At 40.6% G+C, this 22,294-nt stretch overlaps 1 protein-coding gene across 1 annotated transcript in view; it reads right to left on the bottom strand.

Annotated features, from left to right (window-relative positions):
* Positions 1-22,294, bottom strand: part of LOC122646885 — a 77,110-nt gene that overhangs the window by 35,829 nt on the left and 18,987 nt on the right. Inside the window, exons 3-4 of the mRNA XM_043840518.1 lie at positions 6,711-6,779; positions 4,846-4,875 (exon numbers count right to left, since the gene is read on the bottom strand). Coding sequence (XP_043696453.1) covers positions 4,846-4,875; positions 6,711-6,779 — 99 coding nt within the window. The remainder of the gene's footprint in view (positions 1-4,845; positions 4,876-6,710; positions 6,780-22,294) is intronic.

Below are 22,294 nucleotides of genomic sequence, written 5' to 3'. Positions count from 1 at the left end.
AACTCTCCCCCTAAAGAGGTGGTGAAAAATAGTAGGAAAGGGTCTCAAAAAAGACAACATCCATACTAACCAAAGTACGATGGGAAGGGGGATGGTAGCACTTATAACGTTTCTGGGTTGGAGAATAAACTAAGAAAATGCAACGTAACCCCCTAGGTTCAAGTTTGCCTGGAGATCGTGTATCTCTAGCATAACACACACAACCAAACACTTTGGGAAGCACAATAAAGGAGGAATTCCCCAGTAAAACATCAAATGGGCTACAGGAGTCTAGAACCCGAGAAGGTAATCTATTGATGAGATAGGCTGCAGTTAAAACAGCATCACCCCAATATTGAGATGGGACATGCTTAGCAAACATCAAAGCCCTGGCCATCTCTAACAAGTGGTGGTTTTTCCATTCTACCACACCATTCTGGGCAGGGGTACCAACACAACTAGTCTGGTGAATAATGCCATGATCAGCCAAATATTTTTGAAATTGAGATTCTGTATACTCGGTTCCATTATCACTTCTCAACATTTTGAGAGTAGCCTGAAACTGAGTTTGGACCATTTTATGAAAATGTTGAAAACATGAAAAAACCTGATTTTTGTGTGCAAAAGATACACCCATGGGTTCCTAGCGTGACAATCAATGAAAGAAACAAACCAACGATGACCAAAAATAGATGTTTAATGACTACGGCCCCAAACATCAGAATACACCAATTGAAAACAAGAACTTTTATTTGATAGGGGATAATTGGAACGTGTCTGTTTGGCAAGAACACAAGCCTCACAAAAAAAGTCATCCTTAGTACATTGGGTGACCAAACTAGGAAATAAATGTGCTAAAATTCCACATGGGGGGTGACTTAATCTAGAGTGTCAGTGGTAAAGTTCAGAAGAGACAAAGGAGTTCTGGTGTAGCGGAGAAGGTAATGGTGGTGGAGAGAAACAACCATCATCAAGAAGGGACAATCCACCGTGCACTTTACCCAATCCAATTGTCTTTCCATATTCCAGATCCTGAAAAACACAATGAGAAGGAAAAAAAGTGATTTTGCAGTTAAGATCAAGAGTAATACTACTAATTAAAACAGAAGACAAAGGAAGGGAGGAAGTGCAATTGATGATTCCCTTTCCAGATATGGAAGAAAGGGAACCATCAGCCACTTTGACCTTGTCTTTCAATATTTGTGGAACAGACTAGAGGAACCGGTCATGTGATCTATAGCTCTAGAATCTATGATCCAAGGATGGGAAGCTACAAAAGCACAGTGACCTCCAAATGGAATACCTGACCGGGCAAAGTATGAACCTGAAGGAGTAGAAGAATTGGCAGTAGCGGATGTAGTAGAGGCAGCAGCAGCCATAGACCGTAGCACACGTAGGAATGCCTGTAGATCATCCTGGGATAGACTAGTGTCAATAGCAGGGGCTGTAGTAACAGTCTTAGTCTAATGAGCTTTTGTCTTTGTCTTTATCTTGGCAGCCCTTTCAACTTCAAAGTCAGCTGGTTTCCCATGAAGTTTCCAGCACTTCTCTTTGGTGTGGTAGGGTTTGTGACAGTGCTCACAAACAACAGTCCCTGTAGCAGAATCACCAAGAGAAGCAGTACCAACAAGTGCAAGAGTAGCCGGGGCAGCACCCTTGAGGGCTGATCTGTTAGTAATAGGTGGGTGTAGCATGGCAACCCTACGGTTTTCCTTAGAGGACACGAAGGCATATGATTGTTCAAGTGTGGGAAAAGGCATATGGCCCAACACTTGAACACGAATCTGATCATATTCCTCATTCAAACCAGCCAAAAAAATCATACACCTTGATCTTATCCACATGCTTTTTAAATGAAGCAATGCCAGCAACTGTAGTAGGGTGAAAATCAGAGAAGTGGTCCAATTGTTGCTACAAACTACGCAGAGTAGCATAGTATTTGGAAACCGAAAGTTCTCCCTGAGTAGTGTGGAGGACCTTCTTCCTGAGTTCATATACCTGGGCATCATTGCCAAGTTGTCCATAAGTTTCCTTGCAAGCAGCCCAAATCTGAAAGGGTGTATCAAGGAGAAGAAAATTATGTTGCAAATCTGAAGTCATAGAACCAATGAGGTATGACATGAGCACCCCATTGTTGGCCGGCCATCTGTCTTGAGCAAGACCAGTTGCAGTTGGCATAACACTGTTGCCATTAATAATCTATGATCCAACAATGGCAAAGCAAGCAGACCTAGACCAAAGCAGGTTATTGGAACCATCCAATTTTATTGGATTAGGGGGAAAGGTATGATAATCAGATTTGCTTTGGTCATTACCAACAGAGGTAGCACTCGAATTGGCAGAGTCCCCCATAATTGCAAAGAGAAGAACCCAAAGCTCAGAGAAAGGCTGTTGTAGTAAGAAACCCAATACCGAGGCCAATATACACCCTAGAAATCAGAGAAAAGAAGCCTTTGAAGATGAAGAAATAACCCTCCAAAAAACAGTAGCAGCAGACCAGTAAATCCCCCAAATCGATATGGTCAGGGTTTTTTTTAAAAACCCTATTAGTGCTGAAATCGAAAAGGGGAGAATGGGCCCAAAAATTGATTGGATGAAGCTGAAATTGCAGTCGAGTGTGGCTGGAGTAGGGGAGAATCACTCCTCAAAAAATCAGCAGCAACTGACAGGTGGAACCTCAAGATCGACTATTGTCAGGGTTTTGAAAAACCCTGAAATTGAGAAGAAATATCGATTTTGAGGGGTCTTCAACTGGAGGTAGATGCTTGTAGACCAATTCTGCTGCAGTTCTTTAGCTTCAATAAGGTGAACAGATCCCTTGTAGTGTAGATGGAATCAGTCCAATAAAAAACTTGAAGTCTTCAAATTTCGCAGCAATGAACAAGCACCTATCGATCAGAATCTGATATCATGTAATGAGGTGATAGAGGGCAGCAACTGGATCTATGGATCACCTCATCAGTGCTGCCCTATGGAAGAAGAAAGAACAAAACAAAAACGAGGAGTGTGGTTGAGAAAGGAGAGAAGAGAAGAGGAAGAGGATATCGAGAATGGGAGAGGTGGAGTCCTAATTCACAACCTGCTCTGATACCATGTAGAGAGGATCAGAATTAAGGACTGAATGCTTGGATGATTAATTATCACCCCAAGCTCTTCTATTTATAATATTGAAAACATAGGACAGAATTACAAATAGCCAATGTGGGACTAAAACCCACATATAAAAGAAACATAATAGAAGAAAATGTCCAGAATACCCCCACGGTATTCTGGCCCATACAATCCAACAGTAACCCCTTGGCACATTGTGACATTCTCTTAGGGCCACCATGGCTGCAAGGGCAGGTATACTATACCCTATGACGGTGAACGGAACACCATCAAGGTGAAACAAGGAAGGCAAATGGTTTTCATGTTGTCTCACGCATTGGCATTGGCGGATATGCCTCCATGGCAACAATTTTCCTTCCAATTATGAGTCAGTCTCCCTTTCCACTCATGGAGTTGCAAATCGACCGTCCTTTCCAAGATACATGCCACATCAGTGTCGAGCTCCCTACAGAGGCATCTTGGGTCCACGACTTAACTCAACAGAGTCAAGTTCTCTAAAGAGCGGAAAAGCTGATGCAATTACCGACCTTAATAAGGGTTTATAGGGATTGGTTTACTTGTTTAGCGGTTATTTTATGTCATTTTCTATTCATTGCTATTTTTCTGTTAGCACTTGTTAGGTTGAGTCAAGGAGTTGAGATTGATTCAAACTCTACCTCCAAAATAGAGTATGTAAATATAAAAGATTGTGACTCCTCTTTGTTTGTATACCATTTTTTTTTATCTCACCATACCATAAACTTGCACTGGAAAAAAAATGAAAATAAAAATAATAAACAAACCTCATCATTCTTCTGTTAATCAGGAACCTAGGAGACTTGTTTTGGCTTTATAAATTCTAAGTTGAACTACCAATCTTTTGCTACAATAAATAAAAAAATGAGATATTATACTTTTAAACTAGAGTATCAATGTGTACGTCAAGATCCATTGGTGTACTAAAGAGATTTAAACAAGTTCCACATCCATATCACATTCCATGGCTGTTACATTGTTACATTTTGGCAATATAAATTGTTAATATATAATTATTTTCTGCTTCGAGTAATTATTTTGTAGCTCAAAAATCAGAAGCAACAGTTCACATATATTTGCATTAAATATGAAACCATCTCTTCTCTAGTTAACTACAACAAAACAAAGCCTAATATCTCTAACATGATTCTGCTATTCGAGACTCGAGAACAAGGATGATATTTTCAAGAGATCTCCTAACTACATTAGAACTACAGAGTACAAAAAAGTATAATCTAAGAAATGCTTGAGTACTCCAAATCAAGCACTAATATCAATATGCTGATTATATGCATCATACTAAAGAGAATAACTAGCAAACCGTTAATGTTTTTACTATGAGATAACACGTTACAAAAAAAAAAAAAAAACAAATAGATAAGGCAGGACGAGGAGAATATCACACAGCATCTGCCATATTCAACATATGGCTTCAATGTTAAACTATCATTCTACTCGATGCCAATATCAGTGAATGATGTGGTAGATGATCTGGCAAAGCAGGGTGTGATGCACCCTTTTTATGGGAACAGTTTTCCCTTATAAGAAATCTACTTGTGTCTTCAGTGTCTTTGTTGCTTTCTTAATTGTTGTTATGTTTCAGTTGGGGTTGATCGCCTGATCCTGGGTCTTGCTTCTATTCCTGTTAGTCCTTCCTCGCTTCTAATAAATTTGTTTTGTATCACCAAAAAAAAAGGAGAAAGAAGACAGAAAGAAACATATGATACAAAGAAAGTTTACCTCTATGTTTTCATGCAGAGAAGTGATGACCTGAAACAGATTGCAAAGCATGCCACATTGGTTCAAATTAGAAAAAACTTGCAAACAGTGTAAGGATAAGGAATGAGATATAGGGTTAACAACAAATTGAAAGTAAGACCTATGGTAAAGGAAGAAAAACATATCTATTACCTAGGAAATGAAACAAACTTCATGATCCACTAAAGAGTCCCCCCCCCCCCCTTTCCATAAAACTAGTGATATCAAATTTAAACAAAAAGACATGTGAACTATGAAGGAAATACCAAGCAGGAAGCGTAATAAACTATTAATTTGCTGTACTCTTGCACTACAGGCTTGCAGCAGTATGGACAAATAGATGACAGCTTACAGCCAAAATCAGGGCAGCAAGTGGAAAACGGATTCTACAGTAACAGATTCTTGAAAATAAATGGTTGAGGTGGACTACAGTAACATGGATTTTGGTATATAACAGACATAACGAGTAAGGAACTATGCAGCAACACAGCCCTGTTTGGCTCAAGATTTGACAAGAATTGAGCAAAGCTGAGGATAGAACTATGATTTTCAGCATACTGACTCTTGGTTTCATATATACCAATATCAATGGTTATAAGCAGCATCCATATGCTATCAAAGCCAAATAGATGAAACTTTGTAGTACTGAATAAAGAATTAACAGGGTCCAAAATTAAGGTTTTCCCTATTTTGTGGCAGCTGCTTCAATGGTTCAACCCAGTGAAATCCTCTTTTAGATAACCCTCTCAAACTTTTATCTCAGCCCGCCGAAGTTGATTTTGTGGCAGATTTAATGTTTGAATCAGCAGATTTGTGATTTTTCGCTTCTTGCCAACTTTCTACTCTGTTTCTAAGAACTGCAAATGAAATTTCAATGATCCAACATGTCTATGACCATTTTTTTCGAGTGAATGAATAATTCATTAAAATACAAGCCCTTAAAAGGTAGAACAGAAATTTATGGGTAATATCATTTTGCTACAGTGAGGGAAATCTGCAAAACCAAGTATGATTTGAGGAAAATGGAAATGGGGAAGAGAGGGTTATGCCTTAGCTTCAAGAGAAGCGTTTTATAATTATGGAAATACAAGGAAGAACAGGAATTTAGTCATATCAATGCATCTATGATATTTTCCTGGTAGAGTTTAGCGGGATGGGCCGGAAGGTCAATGTTGCGGCACAAGGGTTATTACCAATAATTTTGTTTTTCACGAATTAAAACCACGGTTTAATGTATCAGTATCGGGTATCGCATTGAAAGGGTGATTTTAAGAGACGTATCGTATTGTATCAGAGAGATGCAGGATACGCTAAAAATACACATATGGAAATGGTCAAGAAATATATGGAAATGCTTAGGAGATATGCAAAATATAGTTCTGAAGCATACAACACTATAAATAAGTAATATGTAAAATATATCATGTATAAGAAGGAGAACAAAGTACGACGAGACAAGTGCATTCAATTGATTATACATAAGGCATGAGGTTTCTTCATTTGTTAATATCAATTTTTTTTTGGTATCATATCGGTACCTTAAAGATACGATAGGTATCGATTAGTATCGGGGGATACGGAAGGATAAATTAAACCATGATTAAAACCCCTTATTTTTTCTTGCCAATGTCTAACTTTATACTCCAATTGAAGACAATAAGCTAAAAATGCCCATATATACATCAGAATTATTTGATCCTAACAATGTTGATTTGAAAATTTAATAATATCTTTACCTCATCTCATATTACCAAGCAGGTATGCTGAGTCATGACAAATTGAAAGCATCAAATAGAAAATATGAAACATATAATGCACAAGTACATTATGTAGAGAAAAAGAGGTGCCTGAATAAATAAGCGATGAAGACCTTCCTGCTCCACCTTGTTGAATGTTGAAAATGCTTTGAAAAATTCCTGTGAGTTAACATAAAGTTAATTACTTAGACACAATTTCCGGGTTCCAAAACCATAGTTTTGGGTCCCTATAGGCCCACCCAAATGATAAGACTCCACATATAAGAATTTAACAGAAATTCTGTAATCAAATGGAAGTTTTGGATCCTTTTTGGGTATGTTAACAGGAGCAGGGACAAATCAGGAATTAAATTTAAAGAGAATGTATTATTCTGGAATTGGAATATTAAAGTGGACTAAAATCAGAAAACAGATGGTGTTGTGTAAACAAACAAAGTTATCCTTATTTGCAAATAACAACTTAAAGGTTGTATTCAACCTCATGGATGAAATGCAGAACAGGCCAAACAGAGACAGGTTGGAGATGAGAGATCTCACTCAAGCAAACACAACAGTTCGAGCTGAAACTTCGGGAGAATAATCCTAACACCGAACTCTCTTAAAATCATTCATGAACCGTCCAAAATGAAGTACCAAAAGTCAGACAAAGGCTTCTGAAACCAGGAGAGGAGGAAAAAACAGGGCAGGTTTTGTTTCAGTTGATTTTCTCTCAACAGAGAAACTTGTAGCAGGGGAGCATCGAGGGTTGATGTCTCATAGGACATAGGAACTCCCATCCCAAATATGTGAAAGAGAAGGGGAGAATGGAGATTGAACCTGAAAAAAGGGAAACTGTTGGTACCGCCAGAATAGGGTACCATGGGTATGGGGTTAAGAAACTCAAAGGTGACAGAGAATAGAAGAAGAAGATTATATGAAGAATAGGAGAACTAAGAAAGGGAACTGAAGAAATAAGAGGGAGAACCTGAGAGGCAAAGGCTTAGAATTGCATGGAAGGAGGAAGAAGGCCACACGGCCAGTAGTCGCACCACACCAGCAACAGTGAATGAAGACACAAATTTCTTATTTCACTCTGTCTAACCTTGGGTTTACAATCATATATAAGGCAAATAAAGACTCCTTGTAAAATAGGAACTACTAAAACAGACTCTTCTCAAACTAGGAAACTAACAACTCAATCTAATCCCCAACATAGCGAACCCAAAATCAAACATAATAAGATGCAAATTACAGTTATAATCCTGAGAAACAAATAAATCCCTACCAACCTTTATTTGACCAAAAAGCTTGGCTGTGGTCGGGTTTGGCTTGGTATGGATAAAGAAGATGATGGAACAATAAGAACAATAGAAAATAACACCCGGGCTTCACACCGCAAGGTGGTTCCGATTGGATCAAACACCAACCTACCTTGATCACACAAAAGGGGTTCCTTGATCAAACATGAGATCTTCAAACATGAACAGGCAAGCAAAAGCTACAATTTCCTTTACTAAATTCGTGTACAATGCTAGGCCCCCTTACAAACAAGGTTCTAAAACTCGGTCTCGACCAGGTCGAGTTTTCCGAGATCTCGGTGAGACTGTAATTTTTTGTTATGTTTCGGTGGGCATATGGTCATAGTTGGCTCCGAAACTTTAAGGTAAGGCTGTTTTAGGCTTTATAAACATATTTAAAGGTTCAAATTGAAAAAAGAAAAAAAAAATCACCCAATTTTGTGTTTTAGATTTGCACCCTTGGTTGGCAGTAAAGGCTGAACCCTTAACGTAATATTGCCTATTCTACACATTGTTTGAATGATATGAGACATAATTGGCAAGTAAAATAAGTAAATTATGCACATAATATTGAATAATTATTTAAGAAATAGTTGAAGAGTTAAAGCTTCTACTACAAACCACAAAATACAATGAAATGTTCACAATGCATATTACATACACACCCAACCTAAGTACAACGAAAAATACATAAGTCATAGACACCTTTACTACCCTAGTCTTCCACATCTTAACTCCCAAGTCCCAACAATACAATACTACGACTCTATGAGTACTGAGGAGGTCGAGATTCTCGAAATATTCGAGATTGCTCCAAGATTCTCGAAATATTCGAAATCTCAGTCGAGTTTTCGAGTTTTTACATTTTGTTGTTTCGTATAATAACTCGTCTCGAGAAGCTCAAATTTTCCGAGATCTCGGCGAGATTTTGAACTATGCTTACAAACTTATATAGAAAACTAAAAAACACACTCTAACACTAAAAAAGAAAGGCCTAATCCAATTCTTAACTAATAAGGTAACTTAAACTAACTCAAAACAAGGCTGGACTTATAGAATCCTAATCCAGCCTAACTAAGACACTTAATAATCATTAAAATAAATAAAGACACTTAGCTAACTAATCTTGTATGCCTAGCCTATACCCATATTATAGCCCATTAAAGTGGTCCATTACAATGAAAACACATTAGACTAAAGGCCCAACACATATATAACCCAACCTGAAGTTCCCAAGTAGACACTTTGGGTGGGGAGGGGTGGGGGAGGGGGGACAATATCTCCAAAATTTCTCCCCAAAATATTGACCTTGACTGTCAACACACTGCTTTGCACTCTCGACTGTCACACTCGGACTGGCTGGGGAAATCCCAAGTTTACCAGTATCCACAAACAATCGTATGCATGTCCACTCCGCTACCACAATGTGGCCAGGTTTACCAGACAATGTATACCCATGTTGCACACCTCCATAGCACTTCTATATCCACAATCACATAGTACAAATTTTACGTGGTTTGGCAGATTGCCTACTTCCACAAAACAATGGTCTCATATACATGGAACTAAATATCGGTATCCCAGCTAACCGATACGAAACCTTAGGGGATTTTAAAAATTAACAAGTTTTGACTAGTTTCGACCCTGTTTCAGCCATATTTAGATAATTTTGCAAGTTTCGACCTAAACACCTATATAAATTCAATTATCCCCATCGAACCTTGAGGAAACCTGGCTCGAAACCAGGACAGGCACTTATTTATGTCAAATGTCATTTAAGTAAATGTTTTTATATTTGTCAAATATTATTTTAGTAAATGTGATCATTTACTTAAGATATTATTCATAAATAAGCAAATACACCTTATTTTAAAAGGATAAAAAATCAACCCCACAGTTCAAGGACAAAAACTGGATTTTCGAAGGTATTTCAACTTATAACTGCTGGGGTTTTTCTCAAATCTAAAAATTCCATAAATCCTAATATGATAAAACATTGCTAAAAACCAAAAGAGCGGTAAAATATTCATTTTTTTTTATGTCTATTAATTTATTTCCATTCAGAGAGATTTAAACAGCATTCGCGCACACCAAATTAAGTTTGACTAGAACATAACTCCTTCAATATAAATCAGATTTAAGCAATCTTGGATTTGATGTTAAGTTTTTTTTTTTTTGGGTGAATAGAAAATTCATTACCAAAGAGGAAAGGAAAAAAGAGCTACAACCCTCAAATAGGAGGGAAAAAACAAACAACAGCCTAAGCCTCAAACAGAGGGGCCCACAACTCAAAGAGAAATAGAGGGAATGCCCCAGAAATCAACAATGAGCCTGTTCCTTGGGGAGTCATTACAAGTAGAGGGAGCAACCGAACTAAGTTTGGTTTTAATTTCAAAAGAGATGGAATCCCAAATCTGATTGATGTTAAGTTATGTAACCCGATAAGGGTACTTTAGGCATTTCCTCTATTACTTTGATTCTTTATTTCTCTCAGCTATCATAGACGGCTATGGAGGATATACTTGTAATTCTGTCCTAATTAATGAAATCAATATAGAGGGACTGAGGAGAGTCTCAGCTGACTCAAGTTATTCTCTCATTTTCTCATTCTCTGTTTAGCTAACAGTTTGAAAGCTTTGGTGCAAAGCTTTCCAACAAATCCAAAATTGCTTAAATCCGATTTATATTGAAAGAGACAAAGCTTTCGAATAAATCCAAGATTGCTTAAATCTGATTTATATTGAAGGAGTTATGTTCCGGTGAAACCTTATTCGATACCATGTTCAAGAACAATATATACTATATCAAACTTGGGTCAAAACCACAAATTTATTTTGAGTGTTCTCCATGTGAAACTATGTATGGATTGGGTTCAAAATGTCAAAAATAGGCAGCACAACAAGAATCAAGGCAAGAAAACAACTACTGGGGCTCGAAACCAATGTTCGAGTTAGCCTGGAGAAAGTACCAGGTTTCGACCGAGATATGGTCAAAACCGAGACAATCTCGGTTTTTGGCTGGTCGAAACCAGTTTCGCCATTAAGTTCTCAATCCTTGCTCATGTATTGCCCAATACACTACTCAAATTTGATTGTAGATACAATCTGCATGCTACAACACCTACTTCAATCCAAGTCATAACCCAAACAAGGGCTACAACCCCTATCTTGTCAAGCCCCAACTTGACAAGTTACAATGTATATCAAAATTAATACAAGTCCCTCCCTTTACAATTTAATGCCTTACGTTTATCAACAAATATGCAACCTAGGTCATACAAACGGACTTGCTAATGAGAGATTACCTCCCCCTTGACAATCACACACTGAGGAGCTTTACTGTGGTCTCCAGATGTACACTGAGATCTTCAATTGACTCTCTTAAAATGGGAAACTTGAATCTTCAAGTGAACCAAGAATGGGACCCTCCACTACCTTTCTCTGTCTCCCTTTGCTTGCAAGGATGCCTTACCCTTCAATGGTGCTCAACAACCAGTCTTCCATCTTCAATGTAGCTTCAATGAAGTGAAGTTGGTGGTTGGAAGATGTTCAATGCAACTCACAAGTCCATACAAGCCTTCAATAAGAGCTTCTTCAAAAACCATCACTTGGGAGCTCCAAAGTTGTTTTTTTTCCTCTTTAGGATTGTTCTCCTCTCTCTCCTTGACAATTTGCAACTTGAATCACCCAAAACCAAGCTATATTAAAGAAGTAATAGCTTTTTTAATTCGGACAATGAAATAGACCTCAATGGGATCTTTAAGGGCTCTGTGGTGTATCCTGAAAACATTGGAACGAGGCTTGTACAGAAATCGTCCGATCGGAATGATCAAAGTCACATTAAGTCTCAACCATCAAATGCGTGTCAGGGAGGTCAGGGTTCCCCCTACTTGTATTTATAAATTTTGGAAACATATTTAATAACTCTTCATGTATAGGAGAGACTTGACTAACAAGCAAGGTTTGGGATTTCGGTTTCGACATGAAATATCTCGGTTTTCGATTGAAATTTGACTGAAACTTCGCATGTTTCAGCTGTCCATTTCGGTAGTCAAATGGCCATATTTTGGTCTGAAACTTCAAGAAAACCCTAGTTAAGCATCTAAGCATATTGGAACCTTTAGATTGTAAATGATAGTTTGGTTTTGTAACCTAGGATGGTAGTATACGACGTATCTTTCTGTATACTTTCTCAAATATAGATTATCTTACACATAATTAAGTATTAGAAGACACAAAATTCAATGAAAACAACTAAAATATGCATTAGGAATAAAGAAAAACCACTAATATAACACAATGTAGAAGTAGTACTATCACAAGTGTACAACAAAGGTTAAAATACCCCCTATGAAACCGTTCCTCCAACTCTATGGCAGTACCACATAGAGTTCCAAGAAGGCTCGAAACCTTTAGGGGAAAAAAGTGTATCTCTAAGTTTGAATCTTGCATAAATCTTGCTCAAATACGGCAAATCGTCACTATACATGTGCATTGTAATAGACCCCAATATTTCGTTCCACCAATAAATGTGGGTGATTTGACCAAAAATACCGTGTGAGGTTTTTTGGAGTTTTCCCCCTCTAATAGGCGAAAACACTTGAAACTCAAGAAATGGATCAAAAATTTCAAATCCATTTCAATCAGAACAGTGCTTTTATATGCACTGTTTTGTATCGATACTAAAACCGAGCTGAAACCAAAACTTTGGCCAAAATTCTACACGCTTGGTGGGTCGACCTGCATTTCATTTCAACCTTTTTTGAAACTGAAGTTTCATACCATGCTAACAAACAATTCAAAAATTAGTAACTCTTCTAGGGAAAAAAAACCTACTAACTACTACATAAAAAGTTAAAAACAGAACAAAAAATAGTAACAACAAGAAGCTACTGAGTATCGACTAACTACTAAGTAGGGCGTACCCAGTGCATGAGGCTCCCGCCACTGTGGGGTCTGGGGAGAGTCATAGTGTATGCAACCTTACACCCACTTTGTGGAGAGGCTGTTTCCAGAGACTTGAACCCGTGACCATCGAGCAACCTTACCGTTGCACCAATGTCCACCCTCTATTGACTGACCACTAAGTAGCTAATATACAAATAGAAACTGGCCACAAAATAGAAGATAAACAAAATCAACATCTTCTAGAAGATTTTCTAGCAAACTGGCACTACCAAGTAACAACCAAAACTTGTGCAAGGCTGCCCATGCAGCCAGGAAGCACTGGTTTGAACTACAACTAGATTCGTGACACTTTGCCCTTATTCCTCTGCACATACCGCTTAAGAGTTGAGTTTTAGATTAGGTAAACAAGTAATAGAAGAGGAAGAAGATGGGGAAGGAAGAAGAAGAGAGAAGGAGAAGTTTGGAGGCAAGAGGAAGAGAAGGAGAATGTTTGAGTTGTAATGTGTTGTGTGTGAGAGAGATCTCTCCACACCTATACTGCTTCACTAATAGAAATAACAGAATTACATACACCTCCCTAAGGAGGCAAAGAGTAAAAAGGTAAAAAGATAGAAATTACATATTAGGGCAACTAGTCAACAGGCTAGTTCCCAAACTACCCTTAGAACATATAAAAAAAATAGAAATTACATATTAGAGGAACTAGTCAACAGGCTAGTTCCCAAACTACCCTTAGAACATAACTTCTAATAACTCTAACACTCCCCCTCAAGCTGGAGAATATATATCATGCATTCCTAGCTTGCTTAAGAGAGTACTAAACTGACGAAAAGCAAGAGCCTTGGTGAAGATGTCTGCCAACTGATCACCGGTCTGCACAAAAGGAGTACAAATGTAGCCAGAGTCTATCTTCTCCTTGATGAAATGCCTATCAACCTCAATGTGCTTAGTTCGGTCATGTTGGACTGGATTGTGGGCAATACTGATGGCAGCCTTGTTGTCACAGTAGAGTCTCATAGGGCCTTCAGTATCAAATCCCAGTTCATGAACAAGTCTTTTCAGCTATATGAGTTCACAAACACCATGAGTCATAGCTCAAAATTCTGCCTCTGCACTGGATCTGGCTACAACATGTTGTTTTTTGCTTCTCCATATAACCAAGTTACCTCCCACAAAAGTACAATAGCCTGAGGTAGATCTCCTGTCTGTAATAGAGCCAGCCCAATTAGCATCAGTGAAGCCCTCCACTCTTAAGTGATTGTGTCTAGCATACAACAGTCATTTCCCTAGAGAAGACTTCAAATACCGAAGAATGCGATACACAGCATCCAAGTGGCCACTCTTGGGAGCATGCATGAATTGGCTCATAACTCCCACTGCATAGGAGATATCTAGGAGTGTCAAAGCCAGATAGATAAGCTTCCCCACTAGTCTTTGGTACTTTCCCGCATCAACCAGAGGAGAACCGCAATCTTCTCCTAGTTTATGATTCTGCTCAATGGGAGAATTTGCTGGTTTGCAGCCTAACATCCCTGTCTCTGTCAACAAATCAAGAACAAACTTCCATTGACATATGTTGATTCCTTTCTTGGTCCTTGATACTTCAATTCCTAAGAAGTACTTCAAGGGGCCCAGATCTTTGATCTCAAACTGCTGTGCCAGGTAGCTTTTCAGTTTACCTATCTTAGTTATATCATCCCCTGTGACCACAATATCATCAACATAGACAATGAGGGTTGTGATGGTACCATTGCCCCGCTTGGTAAAGAGAGTGTGATTAGCTTTACTCTGGGAATACCCATTCTTTAGAATAGCCTGTCAGAAGCGTTCAAACCATGCCTTTGGTGACTGTTTGAGACCATATAGTGCCTTCTTGAGGAGGCACACTTTCCCTTTAGCTGAAGGCATTTTGAAGCCTGGAGGGCTTTACATGTACACTTCTTCTTCCAAGTCACCGTGAAGAAAAGCATTATTCACATCTAACTGATATAATGGCCAATCATTATTGGCAGCCAAAGATAAGAGGACTTTTATAGAATTGTGCTTGGCCACAGGAGCAAACGTCTCCTGATATTCGATCCCATAGACTTGACTGTACCCCTTGGCAATCCACCTTGCTTTGTATCTTTCAATACTGCCATCAGATTTATAGTTGATTGTATAGACCCATCTGCATCCAACTGGGAAACGTCCCTTGGGAAGGTCCACCAATTGCCACGTACCATTCTTCTCAAGGGCCATCATCTCCTCAGACATAGTTTGCCTCCACTTTGGGTCAGACATAGCATCAGTAACATTCCCGGGAATAGAAGCTGTAGAGAGAGCAGTAATAAAGGCAATACTTGTGGGAGAAAGAGCACCATAGGAGACAAACTGGGCTATGGGATTAATACAAGCTCTTTCCCCTTTCTAACAGCAATAGGAAGATCTAAGTCAGATGGAGGAGAAGGGATATCACCTGATTGAGAAGGATGAATCTCAAGATGTGGATCTAGATCCAAAGAGGACCCTTGGTAGGTCTGCTTTCCTTGGTTATGTATGCCTTCACCCTTTTTGTATGTAATGTGGTAATCCTTTTCCTTACTAGGACCACTTTCAACCACCAATTCAGTATTCACACTTGATTGATCACCATTATTAACCACATCCACAGTCTTGTGTGTACCAATGTCAAACATAAAAGGAGAGATAGGGAGTAGAAAATGAAGGAATTCAACAACCTATTCACTTCCACACCTCTCCCCCTGCAAAGGATGTTGAGGAGGGGCAAAGAAAGGAACAAATTCAAGGAAGGTGACATCCTTGGAGATAAGACACCGACAAAAAGGGTGGTAGCACTTGTAACCCTTGGTAGTAGAAGAGTACCCAAGGAAGAGACACTTGAGGGCTTTGGGATCAAGTTTAGTGCGTGTAGATTTGTTTACATGCACATAACAAACGCAACCAAAGACTTTAGGAGGAAGAGAGAAAGCAGAAACATTGGGAGATAAGATGTCCAAGGGAGAGTTGAAATCAAGAAGTTTAGTAGGCATGCGATTGACAAGAAAAGAGGCAGTAAGAAGAGCAGCAGACCAAAAGGTCCTGGGGACATGCATACCAAACAAGAGACTACAAGTGACCTCCAATAAATGGCGATTCTTCCTCTCAGCAACCCCATTTTGTTGGGGTGTGTCAACACACGCTAGCTGATGGAGAATGTCATTATCAGTAAAGAAGATTTGGAGGCCACCAAACATGTATTCCCCCCCCATTATCAAATCGAACAACTTTGATCCGAGTGTCAAACGGAGTAAGAATCATCTGATAAAAGGTTTTAAATGCATCGCAAACATCACTTTTATGTTTCATAAGAACAGTCCAAGTAGCACGAGAACAATCATCAACAAAGGACACAAAGTAACGATAACCAAATAAAGAGGTAGTAGGGGAAGGTCCCCAAACATCAGTATGCACAATATGGACAGGAGCAGCAGTTCTATTACCATGATATGGATAAGAAGAACGACAATGTTTGGCAAACATACACGGTTCACATTGAAAAACATGAGAACATACCACAGTAATTAACAAACCCTAGACATCCCGTATGCCCCGACAGGATGTCTTCCTCCTCTCCTCCACCCCCTCCTCCTCCTGATTCCCCTTCCGGCCCTGTCATCCCTTCCACCCCTCCCTCTCCCGGCCAACCCAAATGGAACTGTCTTTTCAACTCCTCCCACCATCCTTCCCTCTCATCCGCAGGCCTCCCCCTCCACTTTGTTGCTCCTTCCGTTGTTGGGTCTACTAAGGTAGCCACCTATTCCTCTGATACCCTCGATATTGAAGCTCAGCTCTGGGAATCCTGTCTAGTTGGCCACTTTCTGGGTTCTAGACCTCCTTTTCACATTGTAAAATCTTCCCTCTCCAAACAATGGAGAATCAATGGCACCCTTGATATTCATCTTCTCAACAATGGCTTCTTTATCTTCAATTTCTCGGAGGATCTTGACAGGAACCGTGTGCTTGAGGGTGGCCCTTGGCAAGTTGGGAAGAAACCCATTTTTTTCAGATAATGGCACCGCCACCTGTAGCTCCGCAGGGTCGATCTCTCGACCATTCCTCTCTGGGTCTCTCTTCCTTGACTTCCTCTCCACTATTAGTATGCTGATGGCCTTAGTTCTATGGGCTCTGTGTTGGGAAAGCCTTTGTTCTCAGACATGCGTACTACGCGGAAACTACGACTGGCTTTTGCTGGCATCTACGTGGAAGTGTCTGCCGATGAATCTCTGCCTTCTTTCATCATTGTGAATGAAGGAGACGACTTCTCCTTTGAGGAAGAAGTTCACTATAAGTGGAAGCCCCCTCAATGCCTGATATGCAAGAAGTTTGGGCATGATACTGCCCTCTGCTCTCCTCCGGCATCCATTCCTCTATCGAAAAATCACATCCCAAACTCAGAAGCTCCATCTCGGGTTGCTTCTCGTTCCAGAGGCAGAACCAGGTCCAGACATCGCCGCCGACATCTTAGCCGTGATCCGGCTATTCCTCAAGATAGTATCCTAGGCATCCCTCCTTTACCCATTGGACAAAATCCGTTTGCCCCTTTGTCTGACGATGGCATCTTGGAGTCTGATCTTGGTGCCTGCATCAAGAAGTGCCTTGACTCTGCTGTTCCTCGTACCAGATCGCGAATGGCATCGCCGTTGGCTGAAGACCAGCCTGACACCTCTGCTGTCCTTACCTCTATCGCTCAGACGTTGGCGACGACTCCTCCCTCTCTGTCCCCTGCTCTCCATCGGGGACCTGCGTCAGTCTCGTCGTCAGCTCGTGCAACTTCTTCTTCTGTGAAAGCCTCGGCGACAACTCCTGAGACAGATCTCGTCTCTCCCTCTTTTTTGAAAGACCCTGAGACTCTCTCCCTCTCTCCTTCTCCTGTTTTTTACCCAGTGGTTGTCTCTTCTGCAGGGCCTACTACTGCTTTGCTTTCTCCCTCTTCTCTTTCCCCTGTGACCCAAATATCTAAAAACCCCTCCACAAAAAAAACAAAAAACAAAAAACCAAAAGAAAAGGAAATCGAAGACGAAGTCTTCTCCTGTAGCCCCAGTGCTCGACCCTTTAAGTCCCTCCTCTCTCGGGTCGAGTCTTTTGGCTGTGGATAATGGGTCATTCAATAAGTCCCATTCATCCCCTTTACCCGATCCCCCCCCCTTACCCAATATCCCCTACATCTCCCCTGCTGCTGGTTACAACCGTCGCCACCGGAGCTCCTCCTCTTCTCGTAGTGTTTTGTCCCGATTTCTGGGATGCTAGGTGCAACCTCCCCCCTTGCCCAAATGAATCACGGTGTTCTGTGGAACACTCGGGGTCTCAATTCCCTGAGCAAACAAGCCCCAGTTAGAGCTCGTATCCGGCTTCACCACTCTACCTTCTGTTGCTTGCTAGAAACCCATGTTAAAGAGCCAAATGCTGCAAAAATTTTGAGCTCGATTGCTCCGGGTTGGTCCTTCCTTTCCAACTACAGTCACCACACTAATGGCCGCATCTGGTTTTTATGGGATTCTTCAAAAATTAAAGTTTCCTTGATCTCCTCCTCGGCTCAGTTGCTCCATTTAAGTTTCTCAGACTGTCTCAACCACTTCTCTTTCTTTTTCACTGCTGTTTATGCTTCTAACTGCCCTTTCCAGAGGTAATCATTATGGGATGATCTCCGCAGTATTGCTAGTATTATTGGTCCTTCCCCTTGGGGTATTGGTGGAGGTTTCAATGTGATCAGATTTGGAAATGAAAAACAGGGAGGTGACTCTTTAGACCTCGACTCTATGACAGCTTTCAATGACTGCATTGATGACTTGGGCATGGATGATCTTCGTTGGACTGGTCCTACCTTCTCTTGGACAAAAGGCAAGAATTAAATGGCTGGACCTAGGGGACTCCAACTCAGCCTACTTCCACAGGTCCTTGAAGTCTAGAACAAACTTCAATGCCATGTTACAGCTGGCTGGCCCTGATGGTTCTCCTATTACCAATGTGAAAGACATCAAAGATATGGCTGCCTCCTACTTTGAGGATCTCTTTAATGGCCCCCAGAGTGCTGCAGATCCTATCCCCAATAATCTTCTTAACAAATTTGTTCCTACCGAGCTAATTCAGTCCCTTGGGGCTTTGGAGGAGGAAATCATTACTGCTATCCATTCTTTCAAGCTAAACCGTGCTCCCGGTCCGGATGGTTTCAGCATGGGATTCTTCTTAGCCTCTTGGAATATTATTAAAGATGACCTCATCAAAGCTGTTAGAAGCTTCTTCTTCAATCCAAGCCAAATCAAAGGGGTGAACCACACTTTTCTCTGTCTCATTCCAAAAAAGGAGGGAGCTTCAACTATGTTGGACTTCAGGCCCATTGCCCTTTGCAACCAGATTTACAAGTTCATTGCCAAAATCTAGGCTTTCAGGCTCAAGACTGTGGTGGATCTCCTTGTTAGTGAAAATCAGTCCGCTTTCATACCTGGTAGGAACATCTCGGACAATATTCTTCTATGCCATGAGATTGTTAGAGGCTTTGAAAGGAAGAATCACTCCCCAGCGGCTCTTATGAAGACTAACATCCATAAAGCCTTCGATTAGGGACATGAAGAACTGAAGTAAGAGAAATAGAAGAGGTGACAGGAATGCTACCCTTACCAGATATGGAGGATAGGGAGCCATCAGCTACCCTAACCTTATCCTTACCAGAGCAAATGGAATAGGTATCATAATTATGGGACGTACCAGTCATGTGGTCAGTGGCACCAGAGTCAATGACCCAAGATTGGGCTGCAGTAGGGGCTGAGTTAGAGACCTGTAAGACTGGGGATGATGAGGAGTTGGCTGCAGTAGATGTAGGAGATGTGCTAAGCTGTGACATGACCCTACGGACCACTGTATCCATAAAGACGGAGTCATCCTGTGTAGTATCTGCCTTGGTCATCACTGAATGAGCTCGAGCTCCCCCTCTACGGCCACCATGACCACATGTGCCAGGAGGACGGCCATTAAGAGACCAACACCTATCCTTGGTATGTCCAGTTCTCCCACAATGATCACATTTAAACCTATCCCTACCAACTCCGCTGGCACCAACTGTCTCCACTGTGTTGGCTACCTCGCGGTTAGGCCCTGGGCCTCTACCACCTCCACGGGTGTCTCTGGAAGAACTAGAGTGGAACGCTGATCTCTCAAGAGAGGATACTGGAGCTGGTTCCATAGCAACACGCCGAGTCTCCTCACTCTGTAAGTAACTACACACCTCACTAAGAGATGAAAAGGGAGATCGGCCTAAGATCTGAAGCCTGATGGGCTCATAGTCAGGGTTCAGACCACCAAGCAGAGTGAAGACACGCTCCTTTTCAAGAGTCTGGTATACCTTAGCTTCATCCTCTGGATCCTTCACGTGGAGATCCCTGTAGTGGTCATATTCTTTCAACAGGGTAAGAAAGGCATTGTAGTATTCAGAAATAGTCCTGTCACCCTGCCTCATGGAGTTAATCTTCTGGTGAAGCTGATAGACCTTGGCAGAGTCACCCACTCTATCAAACGTCTGGGAGACACTGTCCCAGATTGCCTTGGCAGTTTCCTTTCTGATAAACCTTGGTCCAATCTCAGGAGTCATGGAGAAGATTAACCATGTCATGACTGTAGAATTGTCTCCCATTGATCATAGGTAGGTGAACCAGGCTCTGAACCTGTAATGGTGCCTGTAATGTATCCCAGTTTTCTTTTACTCTTGAGTGACAACCTCACAGAGTGTGACCAGTCCAAGTAGTTGGTACCATCAAGCTTCACAAAGGAGATCTGTGTAGGTATGCTCTCATAAACAACTGGAGGAGCTGTGGGAAGGGGCTGTGAAGCAGCCGAACCAATCTCAGATGTGGGTGTATCAGTCATATTATATGGGAAAGAGCACTTGACCATAAAACATATAACAAACAGCAGTTGGGGAGTGCACACTCAACCCAAATAGAAGAGTCCAATACCAAACAGAAAATCCAGTAAGGAAAAACACAGATATAGGCTGGTCTTTAACACTTTCCAAGAAGTAATACAAGCTTAAAAAAGCTCCAAGATCTCAAACAAGATGATGGCCATTATCATTCTTCAACCAAGAACGCAGCATAGGGTAGCCCAAATACAAAAAACACAGAGGAAGTGCAGTCTCAGTTTACCTGGGCAGAACAGAGATTCCATAAAGAAACTAAGAGAGTTCCAATAGATACTTCAAGCTGCAAGGAGGGACTGAAGGGGCCTGATAAGCACTCTTGGGCGATTCCAAAGAACTATTCCAAGGCTGAAAAACATCTGAAATGAGAGAGACACAAGGGCTGCGACTTCTGGCTGGCGGAAATTTCTGTAGTAGCTGTAAGAGCTACAAAACCATAAGGGAGCTGCAACAGAGTTCAAACAGCAGCTTCAACCATACAAATAGGTCAAATCGAACCTATTCCATGCTCTTTCAGCAATCTTTTCACATAGGGATCTTCTCCTTGAACCCCTTTGTATCCTAGGGTTTCAAAGAGAAGAAAAAGAATAGGAGAAAGGAGCTACAACACGACACTCAAACCTGCTCTGATACCAAGTTGAGTTTTAGATTAGGTAAACAAGTAATAGAAGAGGAAGAAGATGGAGAAGGAAGAAGAAGAGAGAAGGAGAAGTTTGGAGGCAAGAGGAAGAGAAGGAGAATGTTTGAGTTGTAATGTGTTGTGTGTGAGAGAGATCTCTCCACACCTATATTGCTTCACTAATAGAAATAACAGAATTACATACACCTCCCTAAGGAGGTAAAGAGTAAAAAGCAACTAGTCAACAGGCTAGTTCCTAAACTACCCTTAGAACATATAGAAAGATAGAAATTACATATTAGGGCAACTAGTCAACAGGCTAGTTCCCAAACAACCCTTAGAACATAACTTCTAATAACTCTAACATTAAGACCTGCAACAAAAGGCCTTAACAAACCCTGTATATCTGTCGAGTCTAACTAAATAGGACAGTTAATGGCTACTATTACTATGAATCGGTCATTCAAGGGCTGTGCGCTTCGACAGGTCAATTATATGCTACACAAGTTGAGGAGAGTTTTATGGCATTTATCATATATATACACTAATACTTGAGTGTTAAATCCATTTTGGATCATTCGATTAAAGGAAAATTTGATACTTATACTGTATGTGCATTGTTTCTATGGCTTATCAGGGAACCATATGGAATTAGCCTGCAGCCATCGGTACGGCACAAAAGCATTGCATACATAAATCATTACTTTAGGGTTATTGAGGTTATTAAGAAAGTTCCTTTTTCATCAAAAACCAAAGCTTTTGAACCTCTCTCCCCTATGGTTAGAGATTTCGGTTGAAACCTTGCGAAATATTTCAGTTTTGGCAAAGTTTGAAACGAAATTCAGTGCGACTCACCAAACGCGCAAAGTTTAAATTGAAATTTTGGTGGTTTCCACAAGATTTCGGAGCCGTTTTGGATT

Source organism: Telopea speciosissima, chromosome 11 (assembly GCF_018873765.1).
Source record: "Telopea speciosissima isolate NSW1024214 ecotype Mountain lineage chromosome 11, Tspe_v1, whole genome shotgun sequence".
NCBI lineage: Eukaryota > Viridiplantae > Streptophyta > Magnoliopsida > Proteales > Proteaceae > Telopea > Telopea speciosissima.
Note: the sequence above shows the minus strand (reverse complement) of the source record. Positions and strands in the feature narration are given on the sequence as shown.